Genomic DNA, 19,809 nt, shown 5'->3' on the forward strand with positions numbered 1-19,809 from the left:
AAAAAAAAAAAAAAAAAGCATCTCATAATAAACATGTTTTAAAACTGAACTCTTGATTTCCTTTTGCAGGATTTTCCATCCCAATAAATGGCATCATTGTTCTCCCAGTTGCTCAAGCCAATAATGTTGGATCATCTTTGACTGTTCTCTTTCATACTGCATTGAATATAATTTAATGTTTTCTGTTTGCTAATTTTTTGTTCACTGACCTCCAATCATGTTAGCTGTTTCTTCGACATGTATTCTGAATCCAACAACTTCTCATCTTCTCCACTATTCTGAGATTCCAGTTCACTATTATCTTGTCTTTTTTTTGTTTGTCTGTTTTTTCTATACATTTTATACATTTCTAGCACCTAGACTAGTCTATCTGATATTAATAGAGCCATACCAACTTCCTTTTGGTTAATGTTTACAGGGCATATATTTTCCATTCTTCCATCCTGTGTCTTTATATTTCAGTTGTACTTAAATTTTAAGGCTCTCTTTTCAACAAAACATAATTGGTTTTTGTGTTGTTGGGTTTTTGGTCCAGTATTAATTTTTTCCTATTAATTGATTTACTTAATCCACTTATGTTTAATGTAATTGTTTATTTATTTGGGGTTAAGTCTTCCATTTTGCATTTTACTTTTTTGTTTTCTATTTGGCTGAGTTGTTCCTTATTTCTTTATTGTTACTTCCTTGCCTTCTTTTGGATTAATCAAGTATATTTTATTATTCCATTTTTATCCTCTTCTTAGTATAATTCTTTAATTGGCTACCCTGTGCATCCTTGATTTATCAAAGTCTACTTTAAATAAGCACTGCAACCACTTCTTAAATAATGCAAAATCCTTATCAAAATTTGGCTCCATTTACCCACCCCCCTACTTCCATATAGTGAATATTCTTTTGTATCTACTTATGTGTTTACTGTTACTGTATCTTCTGCTCTTCATTCCTTCTTGCAGTTCCATGCCTCCATCTGGGATCATTTTCCTTCAGTCCAAAGAACTTCCTTTTTATTTCCTGTAGTTTAGATCTACTGGTGACTAATTCTATCAGCTTTGATTTGCCTGAAAATATCATTATATTCATCTTTATTTTTGAAGGATACTTTCACTGGGTATAAAACTCTAGGTTGGCAGTTTAATTCTTTCAGCACTTTTAATAAGCCATTCTATTACTTTAGCTTCCATAGTTTCTGTTGAAAAGTCACCTATCAGTCTTATTGTTGTTCCTATGTTATTGGCCAACTGGACCAGTAAGCAACATCATGATAATCAAAGAAAATATTGAGTTGTCAAGGATTTCATTTTTCTTGGATCCACAATCAATGCCCGTGGAAGCAACAGTCAAGAAATAAAACAACATATTGCATTGGGCGTATCTGCTGCAAAAGACTTCTCTAAAGTGTTGAAAAGCAAAGATGTCACTTTTAGAAACTAAGGTGAGCCTGACCCAAGCCATGATATTTTCAGTCACCTCAGATGCATGTGAAAGCTGGACAATGAAGAAGAAAGACCAAAGAAGAATTGATGCCTTTGAATTATGATGTTGACAAAGAATATTGAATATACAATGGACTGCCAGAAGAATGAACAAGTCTGTCTTGGAAGAAGTACAGCCAGAGTGCTCCTTGGAAGCGAGGATGGCAAGACTATGTCTCATGTACTTTGGACATGTTATCAGGAGGGACCAGTCCCTGGAAAAGGACATCATGCTTGGTAAGGTAGAGAGTCAGTGAAAAAGAGGAAGACCTTCAATGAGGTTCATTGACAGAGTGGCTGCAACAATGGGCTCAAACATAGCAATTATTGTGAGGATGGTGCAGGACCAGGCAGTGTTTCGTTCTGTTGTACAGAGGGTCACTGAGTCGGAACCGACTCGATGGCACCTAATAAAAACAACATAAGAGTAATGCTTCTTTTTTCTCTTTTAATATAGTGCTTTTAAGAATTTCCCTTTGTCTTTCTTCTCTCTTATTCATTTCAGTTGTATTTTATCTTTTATTTTCAGCACTTTGACGATAATGTATCTTAGTGTGGTTTTCTTCGTATTTTTTCTGCTTGTGGATTGCTGAGCTCCTTGAATCTGTGGGTTGATGTCTTTCATTGGTCTTGGGAAAATCTCAACCATTACCTCTTTAGGTAGTTCTTCTACCTCGTCTGTCTTCTCTCTCTGGGATTGCTGTTACTCATATTTTAGATCTACTATGACTCATATGTCTCTAATGCTCTAATTTTTTTCCGTTTTTGTTTTCTCACTATGCTTCATTTTGTATGTTTTGCATTGATCTTTCTTCAAGATTATCTATTCTGTCTTTTGCTGAATCTTATCTGCCCTTAAACTCATCCAATGAGTACTTAATTTCTAATATTGTATTTTTTATTTCTAGGATGTCCATTTAATTTTTTTATAGATTCAGATTTTCTGTATTATTTATCTTTTCTCATATTTTGTTCATTTTTTGTATTTTATTTAACATATTAATAATGGTATTTTAAAGTCTATGTGTTTGTTCCATTATCTGGATCATATATGGATCTCCTTCTGTTGCTTGTATTTTTCTCCTGATTACCAATTACATTGTTCTGCTCCTTTTTGTATCTAATAATTTTTTATTATATGCTGGACATTTTATAGAAATGAACTGTCAAGGCTCCAGCTTATATCTTCCATCAGAAAGAATTCTTTATTTCTCCTGTAAGGATAATAGGTTAAAGGCCTGATCTCCTGAAGCTAATCACGGATTGAGCTAGACCAGAGCTGGATTGTGCCTCTGGTTTATCCTTTTTCTTTGGACCTGGGCCCTCTTGTGCTTAGATTGAGAAACTAACAGGTCTCTGTCTCCTCAGCCCTGAAAAACTGTAACAAATTGTTCTGTCCTTGAAAGCTTTGAGGGCTTAATTATTTCACTTCTCACTCCCTACAGTTTCAAAATATAGCATATATCTTAAAGAGGAGATCAGCTATGTGTTTGAGGTAGGCTCCCCCTTCTAGTGGGATCTTGTCTCCTAAAACTGCAAGATTATGGGAGATTTCATTCTCTCTTTTAGAAGCTCTTAGCCTAGCTTTTCTGCTTCCATGTACAGGCTCAGAACTCAGCAAATATCCCATGGGAAAAATGGACCACACATGTGGGGTCCTCCAGTTTCCAGTCTGTCACAGAAGCCTTTCTTGTTTCTCTTTCCACTAGTAAAGCTCCTCTGCATGAGCCAAGCCTAATCTTCAGTTCATGCCCAAAATTAGCAAATGCTCTCAGGAAAGAAAACAATGTCAGCTACCTCAGAAGGGCTCCCCCATGTCTGGAATTTTCAGTTCCTCTAATCCTCATGATTTCTACAGCTCTACAGTGTGTTTTAAAATAATATACTTGGTTTTTCTGTTGTTGCATCAGCAACTTTTCACTGCCGCAATATATTATATCCAACCTGGAAGCATCAAGGTTCCTTGTTATCTTCTACCTAACCACTGCAATAGTTTATTAACTAATCTCCCTAATTCTACTCTTACTCCCCTCACAGAGCAACCAGAATGTTTCTTTTAAGTACATCCTGTCACTCTCCTGCACAAAGACCTCCAGTGACTTCCCTTCATACTTAGAATAAGTTCAAATTGATTTTCACAGCCTATGTGGTCTTACTGCTACTCCTTTTCTAGCCTAATTTCCCTCCACTCTACCCTTTGCTCACTCAATTCCAGTCATACTTACCATCTCGGAATCTTTGCACTTGTTATACCCTCTACTTGGAAGGCTTTTCTCTCAGATCTTCATAAGACTTGTACCTTTTCCTCATTTGGGGACTCAGTGCAAATGTCACCTCCTTACAGAGAACTTTCCTTATCACTCTTACTCTCTCTCCTTACTTTGCTTTAGTTTTAATTATAGCACTTACCATTATATGACATTATATTATATATTTATTTATTTTCTGCTCACCTCCTCCCCGCCCCCCCACCAGGAAGTGAGATGAGAGTGCAAACTGTTTTGTTCACTCTTCTATCCCCAGGGCTTAGAACAGTGCTCAATAACTATTTGTGGAATGAATTAGCTGTTCCTTACCTCAAATAATACTCAACTTAAGGAGGAGACAAATAATTGGAGTAAAACTGAAAAGTGCTTTAACAGAGTTGTCTACATAGTGCTTTGGAGATGGGGGCACTGACTTGGTTGGGTACTGGTCAGAGAAGGCCTCAATAAGGAGGTGTCCCTTGAGCTGAGTTTTGAAAATGAGTATTGGTATATCTGATTGAGAATAATAGAGAGCTTAGCATATGTGAAGGAATGGTGTTCAGAAAACAGTGGGCTAGAATGTAGGGGTAGATGACAGGGAATGACATAACTAGAGATTCACAAAAGTCCTTGGATATCAGCATAAAGAATTTGGATGTTACGTTAAAGTTAATAGGGAGCAAAGATTTTTAAGGTAAGGAGAGATGCTATCAGATTTATACTTCCATGTGTTGCAGTACTCCTCACTGCAGTAATCACACTAAAACCTCAAGAAGATTGATGTAGAAAATCCCTGGCTTAGTATTAGAGCCCAGTTTCAAAACTTTAGTCTTTATCTCAACTCACCGTAACCTAGGGAATGCATCACTTCCTCTTCTGAGCTTCCCATTTTCATTCTAGCAGGAAAGGATTCTAAGAGACGTTCCAACTTTAAGCCAGCCTATGGTTTTGTTTATATGCTTCAACTTGATTTAGGTCATAATGCTTCTCTAAGATGACTTGGGGAGAAAAAAAATTAGTGCTTTTTTTTCCTCCCTTATCTGCCAGAAATAATTAAAAATCTTTAATTCTAGCCAGTCTAATTTTAATTCTCTTCTGAGATTAATCAAACATTTGGGTCAAATGTCAGGAAACTAGCTTCTACTATCCAAGTGGAAGTAGCAAGTCCTTTTTTCTTCTGACTGGGATGGGAATGCAGGTGGGAGGAGAGGGTAATAGAATGAATCTTTTTCTTGCAGTTGTGATTCCAAAGAATCCCTATCCTGCATCTGATGTGAACACTGAGAAGCCCAGCATCCATAGCAGCACCAAAACTATCTTGGAGCATCAACCAGGGCAGAAGGGGCGTAAACCAGGAAAGAAACGGGGCCGGACACCCAAGACCCTAATTCCCCATCCCATCTCTACCCCATCTAAGTCAGCTGAACCTTTGAAATTCCCAAAGAAGAGGGGTCCCAAACCTGGCAGTAAGGTAGGTAAAAATTTGGGTTCATACAGAAAGGGATAAGAGGTTATAATAGGATAACTCATCCACATTCATCCATCTTGGAAAGGGGCATATCTGATCCTATTCTCCACCTTGTGTATGCTTTTAAAACAAATCTCCTAGATCGTCATCCCTACTTACCTGGGAGTTGATAATATTAGAGATAGGATGATGGGGATAAGAAACAAATTTCGACTTCGTAAGTTACTGTATTTTTATGCAAATAACATGCGCCTTCTACATTTGTTTGCCAACCGCACCCTTCCCCCATAAGGTATTTTCATAAGTGCTGGTATGCCATTTTTTTTTTTACATGTTACTGTAGAATAAGTAGAGTGTTGCTGTAACATGTAAAAAAAATTAGCATAGCAGCGCTTATGAAAATACTTCGCAGGGGAAAGGCACGGTTGGCAAACCAACATAGAAGGCGCACGTTATTTGTGTAACAATGTGGCATTCACATGAGGGGATTCTCATCTAACTTCTTCCATAGATGGAGGGCATGCTCCATGTTAACCTTCCCAGAGTAGATGCTCAGGCATGTGAAGAGAGAGGGCAAATTGACTGTAAATGCATTTCTTTTTCTACCTCTGCTCCCTCTTTAAAATATGTATGTGTGTGTGTTTGTGTATTGAATACCTACTAGGTAGCAGGCTTTGTGTTAGACACCACTGCATACATAGCACACATGATCTTTACAAAACCCTAGGAGATAAGTAGTTTTAACCTTATTTTATAGTTAAGTAATCTGAGACTTAGGGATGTGAAATTACTTTCCTAAGATCACATAGCTAATAAATGGCAAAGGCTGCAGAAATGTATCCCTAGATCTTCTATTTCCATGGTCACTACTGCCCTATCACATATTCCCTGTCTCACATTTCCTGAGGGAGATAACACTTACCTCTAACTTAGCACAAGATTGCTGAGTCAGGCTTCACTGAGCACTGTCACTGAAAGTACCAGTTTCCATTTCCTCTTAGTTATGGCAGTTCTTCAGGCCAATTCTTCATTTGTATCTTCCCTAGGGAAACCATTGATGTGGAGAGAAGGTTCTTCAGCTGCTTCTCTGGGGCCTCCTTTGGCATCACCTTCACAGCTTACTTCCTGACTGTCAGGGGATCCCTCTGAATCTCCCTCCTGAACTACCTGAGTTCCAATGTGAAAATGATACCCACTTCTTCCTGAGCATTCCATTCCACAGTCTCATAAATTCTTCCCTAGGTTGTTTGCTTGTTTGGTTGGTTGGTTGTTTAGCAGCTCCAGCTGACTTTAGTCCTTCTGGAGTATAAGCTCCTCAAGGTTAAGAACCTAATCTTTCTTCTCGCTTTCTCTTACAGTGCCTTGCATCTCAATCTCTTTGGAGATGTTCAGTAAATGTAAGATGGATGGATGAATGGATGGATGGATGAGTGGATGGAAGACGGACGGACAGATGGACAGATGGATGATTGTAGTGATGATGTTACCAATCTCAGTTGTCTCTTATTTATTGGCTTTGAATTCTTGATGTCACATCCTGATCTTCCTGTATAACACATAATGTCCTCCTGATCCATTACCACTGACTCCTAACTCAGGTCCTGTTTCATTTTAGTCTCCATTATTCTCCTTTCACTCTCATGTTGTAGAGGAGATGCTAAAGGTCCTGAGGATGCTGGGTCCAGAGAAGCCATGCTCTGGAGATATAAGAACATCTTGAGGACAGTCAGGAGCTAACTTGTTTGTGGGACTCCAAAGACAGAACCAGACCAATAAGCAGAAATTCAAACATACAGGTTTTGTCTTAACATAAAAGGAACAGTTAAATCTATCCAATAATGGAAGTAGTGAGCCCTTATCACTATAGGTATTTCATCAGGGACTGGATGAATATATGCAAGGGATGTTTACAGGGAGAAGAAAATGGAAGGATTAGAGAGAGAGTTGGATTAAATGGCTTTTTTTTTTTTTTAATTGTGCTTAGGTGAAAGTTTACAGCTCAAGTTAATTTCTCATACAAAAATTTATACACATATTCTTATGTCACATTAGTTGCAGCCCCTATAATGTGACAGCACACTCCCCCTTTCCACACTGGGTTTCTTGTGTCCATTCAACCAGTTTGTGTCCCTTCCTGCCTTCTCATCCTGCCTCCGGACAAGAGCCGCCCATTTGGTCTCGTGTATCTGCTTGAACTAAGAAGCACACTCTTCACGAGTATTATTTTATGTCTTATAGTCCAGTCTTTGTCTGAAGAGTGGGCTTTGGGAATGGTTTTAGTTCTGGGTTAACAGAGTGTCTGGAGGCCGTGTCTTCTGAGGTTCCTCCATTCTCAGTCAGACCATTCAGTCTGGCTTTATTACATGAATTTGAGTTCTGCTCCATACTTTTCTCCCACTCCATCAGGGACTCTCTGTTGTGTTCCCTGTCAGGACAGTCATTGATAGTAGCTGGGTACCATCTAGTTCTTCTGGTCTCAGGCTGATGGAGACTCTGGTTTATGTGGGCCTTTTGTCTCTTGGGCTAATATTTTCCTTGTGTCTTTGGTGTTCTTCATTCTCCTTTGCTCCGAGTAGGTTGGGACCAATTGATGCATTTTAAATGGCCACTTGCAAGCTTTTAAGACCCCAGACACCACTCACCAAAGTGGGATGCAGAATATTTTCTTAATAAACTTTGTTTTACCAATTGACCTAGATATCCCCCGAAACCATGGTCCGTAGACCCCCAGTCCCAGCTACTCTGTCCCTCCAAGTGTTTGGTTGTGTTCAGGAAACTTCTTAGCTTTTGCTTTAGTCCATTTAAGTGGCCTTTAAGATCCTTCAAAACCCAAGAGTTATGATTCTTTGATTGCCTCTGCTCTGCTCCCTCAGGCAGTCCCAAACATTGTAGCCAAAGTCCTCTTCCTTTCCAGCCCTCTTGATAACAATAATATTCACCTTACCCTGTATTTTATGTCATAGCATTTGACTCCCTAATTCCCCTCCCTATACCTTCCTATTGCTTTCCCCTACAAGTGTATGTGTCTTCCACTTCACCCATGAGCTTTATATTCCTTTCAAAAGAGAAGTGGTCTTATGGCTAGAGATTAGGCTTTGAGGCCAGAAACACTTAGGTTTAAATCTTTTTTTTTTTTTTTAAGACCCACTGCCCTCAACAGATTGACAGGCTTTTTGTTTTTGTTTTGTTTTTATTGTACTTTAGACGAAGGTTTACAGAACAAACTAGCTTCTCATTAAACAATTAGTACACATATTGGTTTGTGACATTTGTTACCAACCCCACAATATGTCAGCACTCTCCCTTCTTGACCTTGGGTCCCCTATTACCAGCTTTCCTGTCCCCTCCTGCCTTCTGCTCCCTCCCCTGGGCTGGTGTGCCCCTTTAGTCTCGTTTTGTTTTATGGGCCTGTCTAATCTTTGGATGAAGGGTAAACCTCAGGAGTGACTTCATTACTGAGCCAAAATGGTGTCCAGGGGCCATACTCTTGGAGTTTCTCCAGTCTCTATCAGGCCAGTAAGTCAGGTCTTTTTTTTGTGAGTTAGAATTTTGTTCTGCATTTTTCTCCAGCTCTGTCTGAGACCCTCTATTGTGATCCCTGTCAGAGCAGTCAGTGGTGGTAGCCAGGCACCATGTAGTTGTACTGGACTCAGTCTGGTGGAGGCCATGGTAGTTCTGGTCCATTAGTCCTTTGGACTAATCTTTCTTAGGTTTAAATCTTATCTTCATTTTTTACAGTTGTGTGACTTTGGAGTTATTTCTTTGGGTAAGACTCTGGGTCCCAGTTTTCTCATCTGTAAAATGGAGATGAGATGATATGGGAGTAGATACATCTAAATACATGTAAAAAAATTGCATCTCAAGTAGGAATAATGCCTTCCATTTTCTGCTTTCTTCTACAAATTTTGGGCATCTAATTCACCAGCTTCTTTCTTTAGGGAGCCCATGAAATTCTACCACCAACTTGGTGAAGTTGCTCTGCTATTTCCCTTCTTCCCTCACTCATTACTTACTTGGATTTTACTTTTACCAGTATCAAAAAACATGTACCATGTGTGCTTGTAATGTTTCATGAGGGTTTGCATGATTGCTTTTACAAGCAAAACCATCCTTATGTATGTCTGCTTTCCTCAGTGCTATCTCTTTACGTAATACACTCCTACAAGGCAGATTGGTTTGTATAGCTCTCAGCAGTGAACCCTACATAGGCCATTTTGTAAAAAAGAGATTTCTGGATCTTGGTGATGGCTGTGTTTTCCCTGCATTCAGAAAGGCTTTTTTAAAAACTTCTTCTTGGAAAGAACCTTCCGATATCTTATATACTGTCCCCTGGGGACTGCCCTGAATAGGATAGAGGAGATACTAGATTTCTCTTAAATTGTCTTTATTACTTCTCCCATTATTGGTGATTTACACTGTCTTCATTGAAAAAACATTTATTGATGCCTACTGTATTCCAAATACCATGCTAAGCATGGTATTCAGAATCAAACCCCTAAGGGGCTCCAGGCTAATAGGGGACACCAGTATGTAAATATATAATGACAGTACATTGTGATAAATGCAGCAATACGAAGTGCAGAGGTAGCATAAAAGAGACAGTAATTAATTGGGGATGTCTGTAAAAACTCCCTGGATGAGCAGAAATTTTTAAGGTTATAAAAGGCGGAAAGGGCATTCTAGGCAGAAGGGACAGTTTATTTGTCGTAAAGGTATAGACCAGGTAAAACTGCATGGTTTTTAGAGAAGTAATGCAATTAGATATTGCTGGAGTATAAAGTCTAAGATAAGAATGGCAGATAATGAGCTGAACAGGTAGGCAGGGGAAAATAATTTAGAGTTAGGGGAGGGGCTGTTTCTACTTATATAGAGAGAGAAATAAAGTACAAAGTAATAACAAAGTAGATTTAAGCCACAACAATCCTTTTTTTCCTTTTTTATCCTTTTTGCTTTTATCCATCCAACCAGTAAAGAGTCTGGAACTTCATATTATGATATGGACTCTAGTATGAAAGTCAGTGAGTTAGCTCTGGCTCTACAGAGCCCAGAATCTTGTACATAGATTCAAAAAATGTTTACTGTATGCACAGCACTGGGCCAGATGCTATGTGGAAAACAAAGATAAAACACAGTCCTATCTACAGATATATTTTAGTTTCATAGGTGAATTAAGTCCTAGAACTAGAGGAACGAAAAGACAAGTTACATATCATGGGTAGCAAACTTTTCCCCATCCATTTTGACAGAGAAAACCTCGGACTTTGCTGAACCCACCACCCACCTCACCAACAACCAGCACCCCTGAACCGGATACCAGCACTGTGCCCCAAGATGCTGCCACTATCCCCAGCTCTGCCATGCAGGCCCCCACAGGTAAGAGCAGATCACGAGACTAGCTGCAGCAAGCCCCAGGCCCCAACATCTGTATGTTCTCTTTGTCTCACACCAGTAATTAGCCCCTTGTCCATTTATAAACCTAAGCAGAGTCTTTTAAAACATATGTATCTTTGGCATTTGAAATAGCCTCAGCAAAACCTGTCAAAACAATCAAAGAAATGTGGGTAGGTGTTCTGTGAACTCTGGGTTCGAGAGCTGGGTGGGAGCCAGGCCAGCACCAGGCAATCTCTGGCCCAGTTTGTAATAATACACATCCTTCTTAGTTAGGGGTGCTTACTTCTTTCCAGAGACCATGTGCTTATCTCAGTAGTGTTGCCAGCACTCAAATATGTCTGAGGCTTCTCTGATATTTTTTCAACATCAATGATTGTGGCAAATCTTGGTGCTATGAAAGTGGTTGATTTTGGAGAGGAACCAATGAATGGTTGATTCAAAGCAAAATCTGGTGGCTGAGGTGGGCGGGTAATCAATCTGGGTTATGTGTATCTGTTCCCATTTTATAAACTATTTATGAAAGTCTCTGTAGGAGCTACCTCTTAGAATAAATACACAACCTCCCAATGGGGTAACTATAAAGAAAAATACTCATTTTTTTATCTGTAAGTTAAGATGCATGTGTGAAAACCTTACTCTAGTTACTCTGCAGACACTTCATCTTCTTTAGGGAAGTCTAAGCAGTTGGGATGATGCCCATGGAAGTTAGGGTGGTCTTTTTCTTAAAGGATCAAGTATCTTGGCCCAAATTGTAGAATGTTAGAGCTTGAAGGGAAGGCCCAGCCTTAGAATCCTCTCTAAATGACCTTTAGAAGACAAGAGAGCCTACCTGTAGTATGTGTGTCCAGCTCTAGTCAGGGTCCTATCACATGATTTCTCCAAATATGTTACCTGCATCTAGCTCCAACCAGTTACTGGGTTTGTTTAGTCCAAAAGTGTCATTATATTAATGAATAGTGACCTTTGTCCCTGAGCTTCATAGATGAGGAAGTAAGGACAAATGAGCATTTTGGTGAAAGTATTGATTATTTTCCAACATCATGACATGCCCCTAGATGCCTGTATACCTGCTTCATTTACCACACATCATTCTAGATACCACTTAGGTGCCTTTTCAACAATACCAGGAACACTCACACAGCAGGAGCTTCATGGTTATGCCTCACTTTTCCTTTTAAATGATGCTGGCAGTCACTGGGCTGGCGTCCCTCATTTGCCCTGAATTTCATAGCCTAGATAAAGTGGGAACTTCCGTTGTATTGTGGGCTCCTGGCCAGGCTATAGCAGTCTTGACTGATCGTTGTATCACTGTCTTCTGATTGGGCCCTGGCTCACGCTGTGTGACCTTGACATTGCTTTCCTCTCTGAGCCTCAGTTTCTACGTCTATACAATGATAGAATTACTAGTCCAAGTTACCTTTATTGTCGTTTCAAATGTTAACAATAAAAACTGTCTTAAATTTAATCCGATGTACCACATGGTATCCTTTATTAGCTACCTTTGATTTTTTTAACTGTAGAAACTTTTATAAAATTATTTTTATTTTTATCAGAGTTATACATACTTACAGTTTAAAGAAACAATAGATCTACAAGACTTATTACAAAAACAAAACAAACTCCCTTCGGCCCCCTGCTGCTTACTGCTCCCCAGAAGCAATCACTTTCAATTCAGTTGATTCTTTTATTTATCCTCATATGTCTAAATAACATGTTTATATTGCTATTTTTTTCAGCTTTAGGCATTTTTCTACTGACTGTTGTAGGGAAATCAAATAAATCACACCTCTCACTTCTCTGCCACTTCTGTTCTGACACCAGTTGCACATGCAGCACCTCTGCACCCTGAACACCTAGAGCTAGGTCAGACCTTACAACTTAAAGGACACAGCCCAGGAGACTGCCAAGTTGGCCCAAGATTTCAAATGCCAGCCACAAGCTTGGGACTCCCCAAGGGCACCCCTCACTTCTAACATGCTGGCTACAAATTTGGAGGTTCCTACTACCTCTCAGGACATGGGCTGTAAGCTCAGGGGTCGCCAACCCCAACACATACTTCTGACCTCCTGGCTCCCACTGCTCCCTCAGGCTCGATAATTCTCTAGAATGACTAATAGAACTCATCGAAAGAGCTATACTTATTATTACAGCTTTATTATAAAAGGATATAAATCAAGATCAGCACAAAGAAGAGATACATAGAATAAGGTCTAAGATGATTTCCAACATGGAGCTTCCATGTCCCAAAGAGGGCACATCACCCTCTTGAGAACAGATGTCTTTGGCCAACCAGGAAGCTCATGGAGCTTCCATGTCCAGAGCTCTTATTGGGGGCCTCATTACATAACGCAAACTTCAGCCCCTCTTCCCTGAGGTGGATCACTATCGTGAGGTGATCACAAGGTTGATATCACATGGTGGGTCTTTCAGGCCTGGCCAGCCCTCCACCGAAGAGTCACTTCATTAGCATAACCTGTTAGATTAGACCGTGGCCTGGAACCCTTATCAAAGACATTTATGATTACTGGGGAAATTCCAAGGTTTTAGAGATTATCTCTCAGGAACCAAGGACAAAGACCAAATTCTTTAGGTAAAGTTAATGTAAACTCTGCAACTGCTCACTATCGTAGATGAGGATTTGACTCTTCTTAATCTCCTTGCCCCTTCACCACTCACACATACTTACCCCGTACAGTGATATTATAACTTTGGTTAGATCAAAATTTAGTGTTTTTCTTATTATAACTATTTAAGTGCTCTTCTCAATTGAGCCATGTAGTGTACTATGATTACTTTTCCTTTGTTGTTGTTGCGCAATATTTTATCTTCAGGGGAATAATTATCATGTTGGTTTCTTTGTTATTTGTTTATTTTTCTATGTACTTATTATCAGTTCAAACCTAAACTCTCTTCCTATTGTATATATCTCTCATTATGTTCAAGGACATTAGATATTCTATCCATGTCATACTCGAGAAGAAATCTCTTCTGGAGCCTTCTGAATTACTTGGGATTCCCTCCACTTCTCTTTTCTGTTAGATCCCAGGGTGCAACTTCATGTGTCTTCCTCTTTCTTAGATTTACATCCTTAATCTTGTATAAAACCTGTTTATTCTTGTTGAATCTTCTCTTCATCCCCAGTATTCTGAAATTTCACCTTGAATGAGAGTATTTTCATCTGTCATGCTAGACACTTGATAGGCCCATTCCATTCTTTAGTTTCATGATATTTTCTAAAATTATTTCATCAGTGATTGTCTCCTTTTTTTTTTTTCCTCCTATTCACTCTTTCTGGCACACCTGTTATTCAGATGATGGACTTCTTGAGATGGCCCTCTAATATTCTTATCCCTTCTCTCCTAATATCTTTATCTTTTTGCTCAACTTTCTTCAAGCTTTCCTGAACTATATCTTCTAGACCTTTTATTGAGTTTTTCATTTCTGCTGTCTCATTTCTTTTATTATCATTATCTTTAACTTCGGTGGCATTTCCCAAAGCATATTTGGTGGAAAACCAGTCCTGCGAAATGCTCTGCGTAAAAAGACTTTAATGTGGTCAAATACATTTAGGAAATGCTTGTACTCTACTTCTCTACTCTTAGAGATTAGGCTTTGCTTGATATTTTTGTTGTTGTTGTTCTCTGGATTTTTTAATAGCATCCAATTCTGATTTCATGGATGCAATAGAAAACCAAAACATTACAGGATAGGAAAATATTTCTGTGACCTCAAGATTGGGAAAGATTTTTTAAACAAGGCAGTACCATAAGAGAAAAGATTGATATATTTAACTATAATAAAATTTAGACAGCTCATCCCTGCTCTAGGTGGCATCAGCTAGGGTGGCTCTACTAGGGCTGGAGGATCCACTTCTAAGATGGCCCATTCATTGTCTAGCAAAATTGGCAGTGTCTATTGGTTCTTCTCCAGATGGATCTCTCCAAAGAGTAGCTTGGGCTTCCTCACAGCATGTGTCTGGGTACCAAGAGCAAATGTCCCAAGAGACATGAAATAGAGGCCACCACTTTCTTAAGGCCTGAGCCCAGAAATTAGCATAGCATCATTTCCACCATATTCTGTTGATCCCAGATTCAAGAGGAGAGGAATAAAATCCCACCTCTTGCTGAGAGGAGTGTCAAGGAGTTGTGGAACCATATTTAATACAACCTTAGTCTGCTCTCTGCACATAAATTATTTATATTTTCCATCTGCAAAATTCATTCTTCCCCTCTCAAGATTTCTGGAAGTTTCATCCCTTTATAATATCAGGCTCAAGGTCCAGGATCTCATCATCTAAATCAGGTCCAAAGCACATGGGGTTTCTCAGGTGCAGTTTCTCAGGAACAGCTCCTTGAGTGTGATTCTTCTAGATTTGAAGACCTGTGAACTAAAGAAACAAGTTTTCTACTTCACACACACCCAGTGGTGGAATAGGCATAGGATAACTTTTATAGATACTACCGTATCTTTAAGGAGCCCTGGTGGTGCAGTGGTTAAGCACTCAGCTGCGAACCAAAAGGTCGGTGGTTCAAACCTACCAGCCACTCTGCGGGAGGAAGATGTGGCAGTCTGCTTTTATAAAGATTTACAGCCTTGGAAACCCTATGGGGCAGTTCTGTTGTGTCCTAAAGTGTTGCTATAGTCGGAATCCTCAATGGCAATGAGTTACCATATCTTTAAAAGAAAAACTGGAGGCACACAGCAGTCACTGGTCTATAGAAACTGTGAAATCCACTGGGTACATGTTGCCAACTCCTGAATTAGGTCCAATTCTATTTTGGAGTTGTTTTCATGGCACTTGATTTTGTCCTCTGAATCATCTCAGTCTTTTTCCTACCTATAAAAATTGGGAGATCCAGAGGATTCTTTTCATTTCGTACCGTCTCTGTCCCTTTTGGTTGACCTGGCAGTGCTTTCACCAGAATGATTCTCTTAGAAACTTGAGGGGTTTTCCATGAATATTATCAGGGTTCACTTTATTAGACAAAAGCCACAACCACAAACGTCTTAAAGATAAACCCTTCTCTACTTTGGGCTTCCTGTGCAGCAGCTGTGGGATCATGCCCTTAAAATTCTTAGAATTCCTGTTATTTAAGGGAGACAATCTTCGAGGCATACTCTTAAGGTCCTTAGAGGGCCTTTTGGTGTGAAAGAGTCTATGAAACATAGCCTTTGATCTTTCTGACATCTGACAGAAGATTTTGTTGTCTCCTTTTGGATTTGATCTTGGTTCTGAGACCCTTTCTTAGTTTGGTGAACTCCGTAAGTCCTGGGCCCTTTTTTTTTCTTTTAGGTCATCTCTCTCATCTTGTGTTTTATCACAGGCAGTAAGAAGAAACCAGTTGGTACTTTCATTACTTTGTCCGAATATCTCCTTAGCTATTTCATTGAGTTCATCAGGTACATTTCCTTTTTTTCCATGTTATTGCAGGCATATTAGTGTTATCAAATTTTCTGCCACTACCTAACAATCTTTCAATAAGATTTTCCTCACTTTCCTTTCAGTCCTTATTGACAGCCTCCTTGAGGCCCTTTAAGCTTCTGTTAGAACTCTAAGGCCTCTTCAGTTTTCACTAACACTCTTTTTGTGGCTCTTTATGCTTCTTTCTGCCCCAGAGCCAATGCCATGTGTGTTAGGTTTTTGTAACTACAGCACCCTACTTCCAGTACCAGAATCTGCTGCAATAATCTTTTGCTGTGTAACAAACCACAAAGCCTCATGGCTTAAGACAACAATGTGGGCAGGGTGGGCAGAGACAGCTTGTCTTCGTTCCTTGCAGTGACAGCTGAGGCGGCTTGACTAGGACTCGGGGATCCACTTCCACTACATGGCTGACAAGTTGGTGCTGGCTGTTGGTTTCTCTCCACATGGACCTTTCCACAGGGTGACTTGTGCTTCTTCATACATGGTAGTTTGGTTCCTAGAGCAAGTGTCCCAAGTGATAGGAAGTGGAAACTGCCATTTTCTTAAGCCCTGGACCCAGAAAGTGGCATAGTGTCATTTATGCCACAGTCTATTGGTCAGGTGTCATAGAGCTTGATGAAAGGAGTGTCAAGGAATTTTGGGGCCATGTGTTAAAACTGCCACAGTCTTCTAAAGATTCTATAGTTTTGCCTTTTATATTTTACTCTTTAATCCATGTAGAATTTCTTTTTTTTAATTATTATTGGATTAGTTATGTTTTTCCTTTGTGTGTGTGTGTATGTGTTTTTTTAATTGAAGTAAAATTTACATACAGTGAAATGAACAGATCTTCAATGTACAATTTTGGTGAGTTTAATAAATGTAAACATTCATGCAACCACAACCCCAATCAAGATATAAGATGTTTCTATCATACCAAGAAGTTCCCTCATGCCTCCTTATAGTCAATCTCTACTCCTCACCTTTATTCTGATTTATGTCACCATAATTATTTTTTTTTTTTGTTCTTGAAGTTAATATAAATGGAATCATCCTATGTATGCTGTTTTGTATCTGATTTTATTTCACTCAAAATAATGTTTTTGAGAAGCACCCACGTTGTGCCTATCAGTAGTTCTTTCTTGTTTATTGCCAAGTTGGTATTCTGTTAAACGTATGTGTGCAATTCACAACTTGCATATCTAGTCTCTTGTTGATGGATATTTGGGTTGATTCTAGTTTTAGGCTATTACGAATAAACAGATATGAACATTCTTTTAAGTGTCTTGTCATAGACGTATGTTTCCATTTATTTTCATTACTCTTCTTATCTCACTGAATTCTTGCATTTTTAGTTGTTTTCAGTGCAAGAGTCATATTGGAAATCCTAACTATTTCTTAAAAGAGTCATATGGAAATCCCAGCTATTTCTTAAAAGGCTTCAACCAGTCCTTCATTTATTAGACCTACCTTCACACCCACCTCCAGAGGCACCTAGTCTGCCAGTTCCTGGGCATTGTGTGGATTATAAAATGAAACTGTTTGGTTCTCTTCATTCCCCATTCCTGTTTAAGATTCAGCTTTCTTGGGTCTGCCAAGTCAGCTGTTACTTTTCCAACCTACTTTCCAACTTCCAAAATCCTGTTGTTGTCACCTGTCTTGTTATCTGGCTATCATCTTAGTGGATTTCAGGAGAGAACACAGTTAAATGTATGTGTTCAGTTCATCTTCTTCACCTTTTTCTTTTTTTCCCTCCTTTCTTTTTCTCCTGTCCCCTTCCACATGTCTCACCCCCTTTTCTGTTCTCCTTTCTCTTCTCCCCATGTTGCTTCCCTTTAGAGTTAAAATTATAAAGGCGGAAGAGTCCTCAGAGCATCTGGCTCAGCCCCTTGCTTTACACAGGTAAACCTGAGGCCCAAGGAGGCCAGCAGTCCATCCACAGCCAACACAGCTACTGCTCTGATCTTTTTTCAACCTTTAATAGCAAAAGAGACTCTGCTCTCCTACCCTTCAGTTAGTGAGCCACACAGTAGGAGAAAGAAGAGTACCCCTACTCAAGTGGGAACCTGCAAGGCAGATCAGGGAGAGAATGTCATTGCTAAGCAGGCTGCTGTGGGTCTCCTCCAGAGACCGAGGAAACAGCTGTTTAGGACTGCCTCTTTTTCCTGTGCTGACTCTTCCTCCGACCCTACCACAGTGTCAGGTGGAGGGTGACAACTAGGAGAGTGCCCGACTGTCTTGACAGGAGAAACTGCGGAAACAAGCAAATATATATATAGGATCCACCCCTTCCTTTTTTGTTTTTAATTTCAGTTTTTTCTATCTTTGCTACTTTCTTTGGGCCTGAGTATTGATGTAGATGATAACAAAGGTACTCCAAGGCCCAGAACAGAAAGTAAAGCAAGTGACCAGAGGTATGGCCATCCTAAATCCAATGCCACACACACACACACGCTAATATTGCCGTGACCCGACAGCTGCTTACACATAAAAGGTGAGAGATAAAAAGAATATGTGAGACAACCAAGTGGAGAAAATGAATACATACATACATACATGTGGGGAATTATTTAGATTTTCTTCTTAGTGACAAAAGAGACAAAGTGTATGTTCTGTGCCTTGGCTTTTGATCTGGGCTGTTCTCCCAGCAAGCTGTGTTTCCAGAGCTTTTGGTCATGCAGTGTCGGCTGGCAGCAGCTGGCAGCCTTTTCTTGGCCATTACCCTCCACCCCCCACATTTTACCAGCTTAGCAGCTGGGAATCCTGCTAGGGACAAGAGTCCAGTGTGTAAAAGACAGAAAGGAGCATTTTTCTCTGACTTCTCTACCCCAGAGACTCTTTAAACTTCTTTGATTCTTTGTCTCCTGCAGTTTGTATTTACTTGAACAAGAATGGCAACACAGGCCCCCACTTAGATAAGAAGAAGGTCCAGCAGCTCCCTGACCATTTTGGGCCAGCCCGCGCCTCTGTGGTGTTGCAGCAGGCTGTCCAGGCTTGCATCGACTGTGCTTATCACCAGAAAACTGTCTTCAGCTTTCTCAAACAGGGCCATGGCGGTGAGGTTATCTCAGGTAAGCACCTGTCTTAGTTATCTAGTGCTGCTATAACAGAAACACAACAAGTGGATGGTTTTAACGAAGAGAAGTTTATTTCCTCACAGTTAAAGTAGGCTAAAAGTCCAAATTCAGGGCATCAGCTCCAGGGGAAGGCTTTTTCTCTCTGTCGGCCTTCTTTTCTTCAGTGTTCCCCCAAACTAGGAGCTTCTGTGTGCAGGGACCCCAGTCCAAAGGATGCGCTCTGCTCCCAGCACTGCTTTCTTGATGGTATGAGGTCCCCCGTCTCTCTGCTAACTTCTCTCTTATATCTCAAGAGATTGCCTCAGGACACAGTCCAGTCTTGTAGACTGAGTCCTGCCTTACTAACACAACTGCCATCATTAACATCATAGAGGCAGGATTTACAACATATAGGAAAATCACACAATACCAGGAATCATGGCCCAGCCAAACTGACACATGCATTTTTGGGGGGACATAATTCAAACCATGACAGCACCCTTGGGCTGGTACAGCCACCTAGCCAGAGGGACAGGCCTTCTCAAGTGGCTAATTTCTGACAGGGCATCTGGTTCCTACTTCACACCTATAGACTCTAAAGAAATGTGAAGGTATTCCATTCCTCAGAGAGTCCTCACCTTCAGCTTCCATGGCCCTTCTGAGTCTCATACATTACCTCTGCCAAGTAGAATACCCACACAGACTCTGCTTAACTGAGCCTCTAAATAGACTCCTGTGCTATCTATCTGCTCAACTCTCCTATACAGAAAAT

General features: G+C 40.0%; 1 protein-coding gene across 12 annotated transcripts in view; it reads left to right on the plus strand.

Moving 5' to 3' along the window:
• Nucleotides 1-19,809, plus strand: part of SCMH1 (Scm polycomb group protein homolog 1) — a 240,650-nt gene that overhangs the window by 194,340 nt on the left and 26,501 nt on the right. For 11 of the 12 annotated variants that reach the window (XM_023727153.1, XM_023727151.1, XM_023727152.1 and 8 more), the window contains 3 exons: nucleotides 4,957-5,189; nucleotides 10,433-10,559; nucleotides 18,852-19,052. In XM_023727153.1, coding sequence (XP_023582921.1) covers nucleotides 4,957-5,189; nucleotides 10,433-10,559; nucleotides 18,852-19,052 — 561 coding nt within the window. The remainder of the gene's footprint in view (nucleotides 1-4,956; nucleotides 5,190-10,432; nucleotides 10,560-18,851; nucleotides 19,053-19,809) is intronic. The other variant, XM_023727157.1, reaches the window with a different exon arrangement.

This window comes from Trichechus manatus, unplaced genomic scaffold (assembly GCF_000243295.1).
Source record: "Trichechus manatus latirostris isolate Lorelei unplaced genomic scaffold, TriManLat1.0 scaffold00015, whole genome shotgun sequence".
Lineage (NCBI taxonomy): Eukaryota > Metazoa > Chordata > Mammalia > Sirenia > Trichechidae > Trichechus > Trichechus manatus.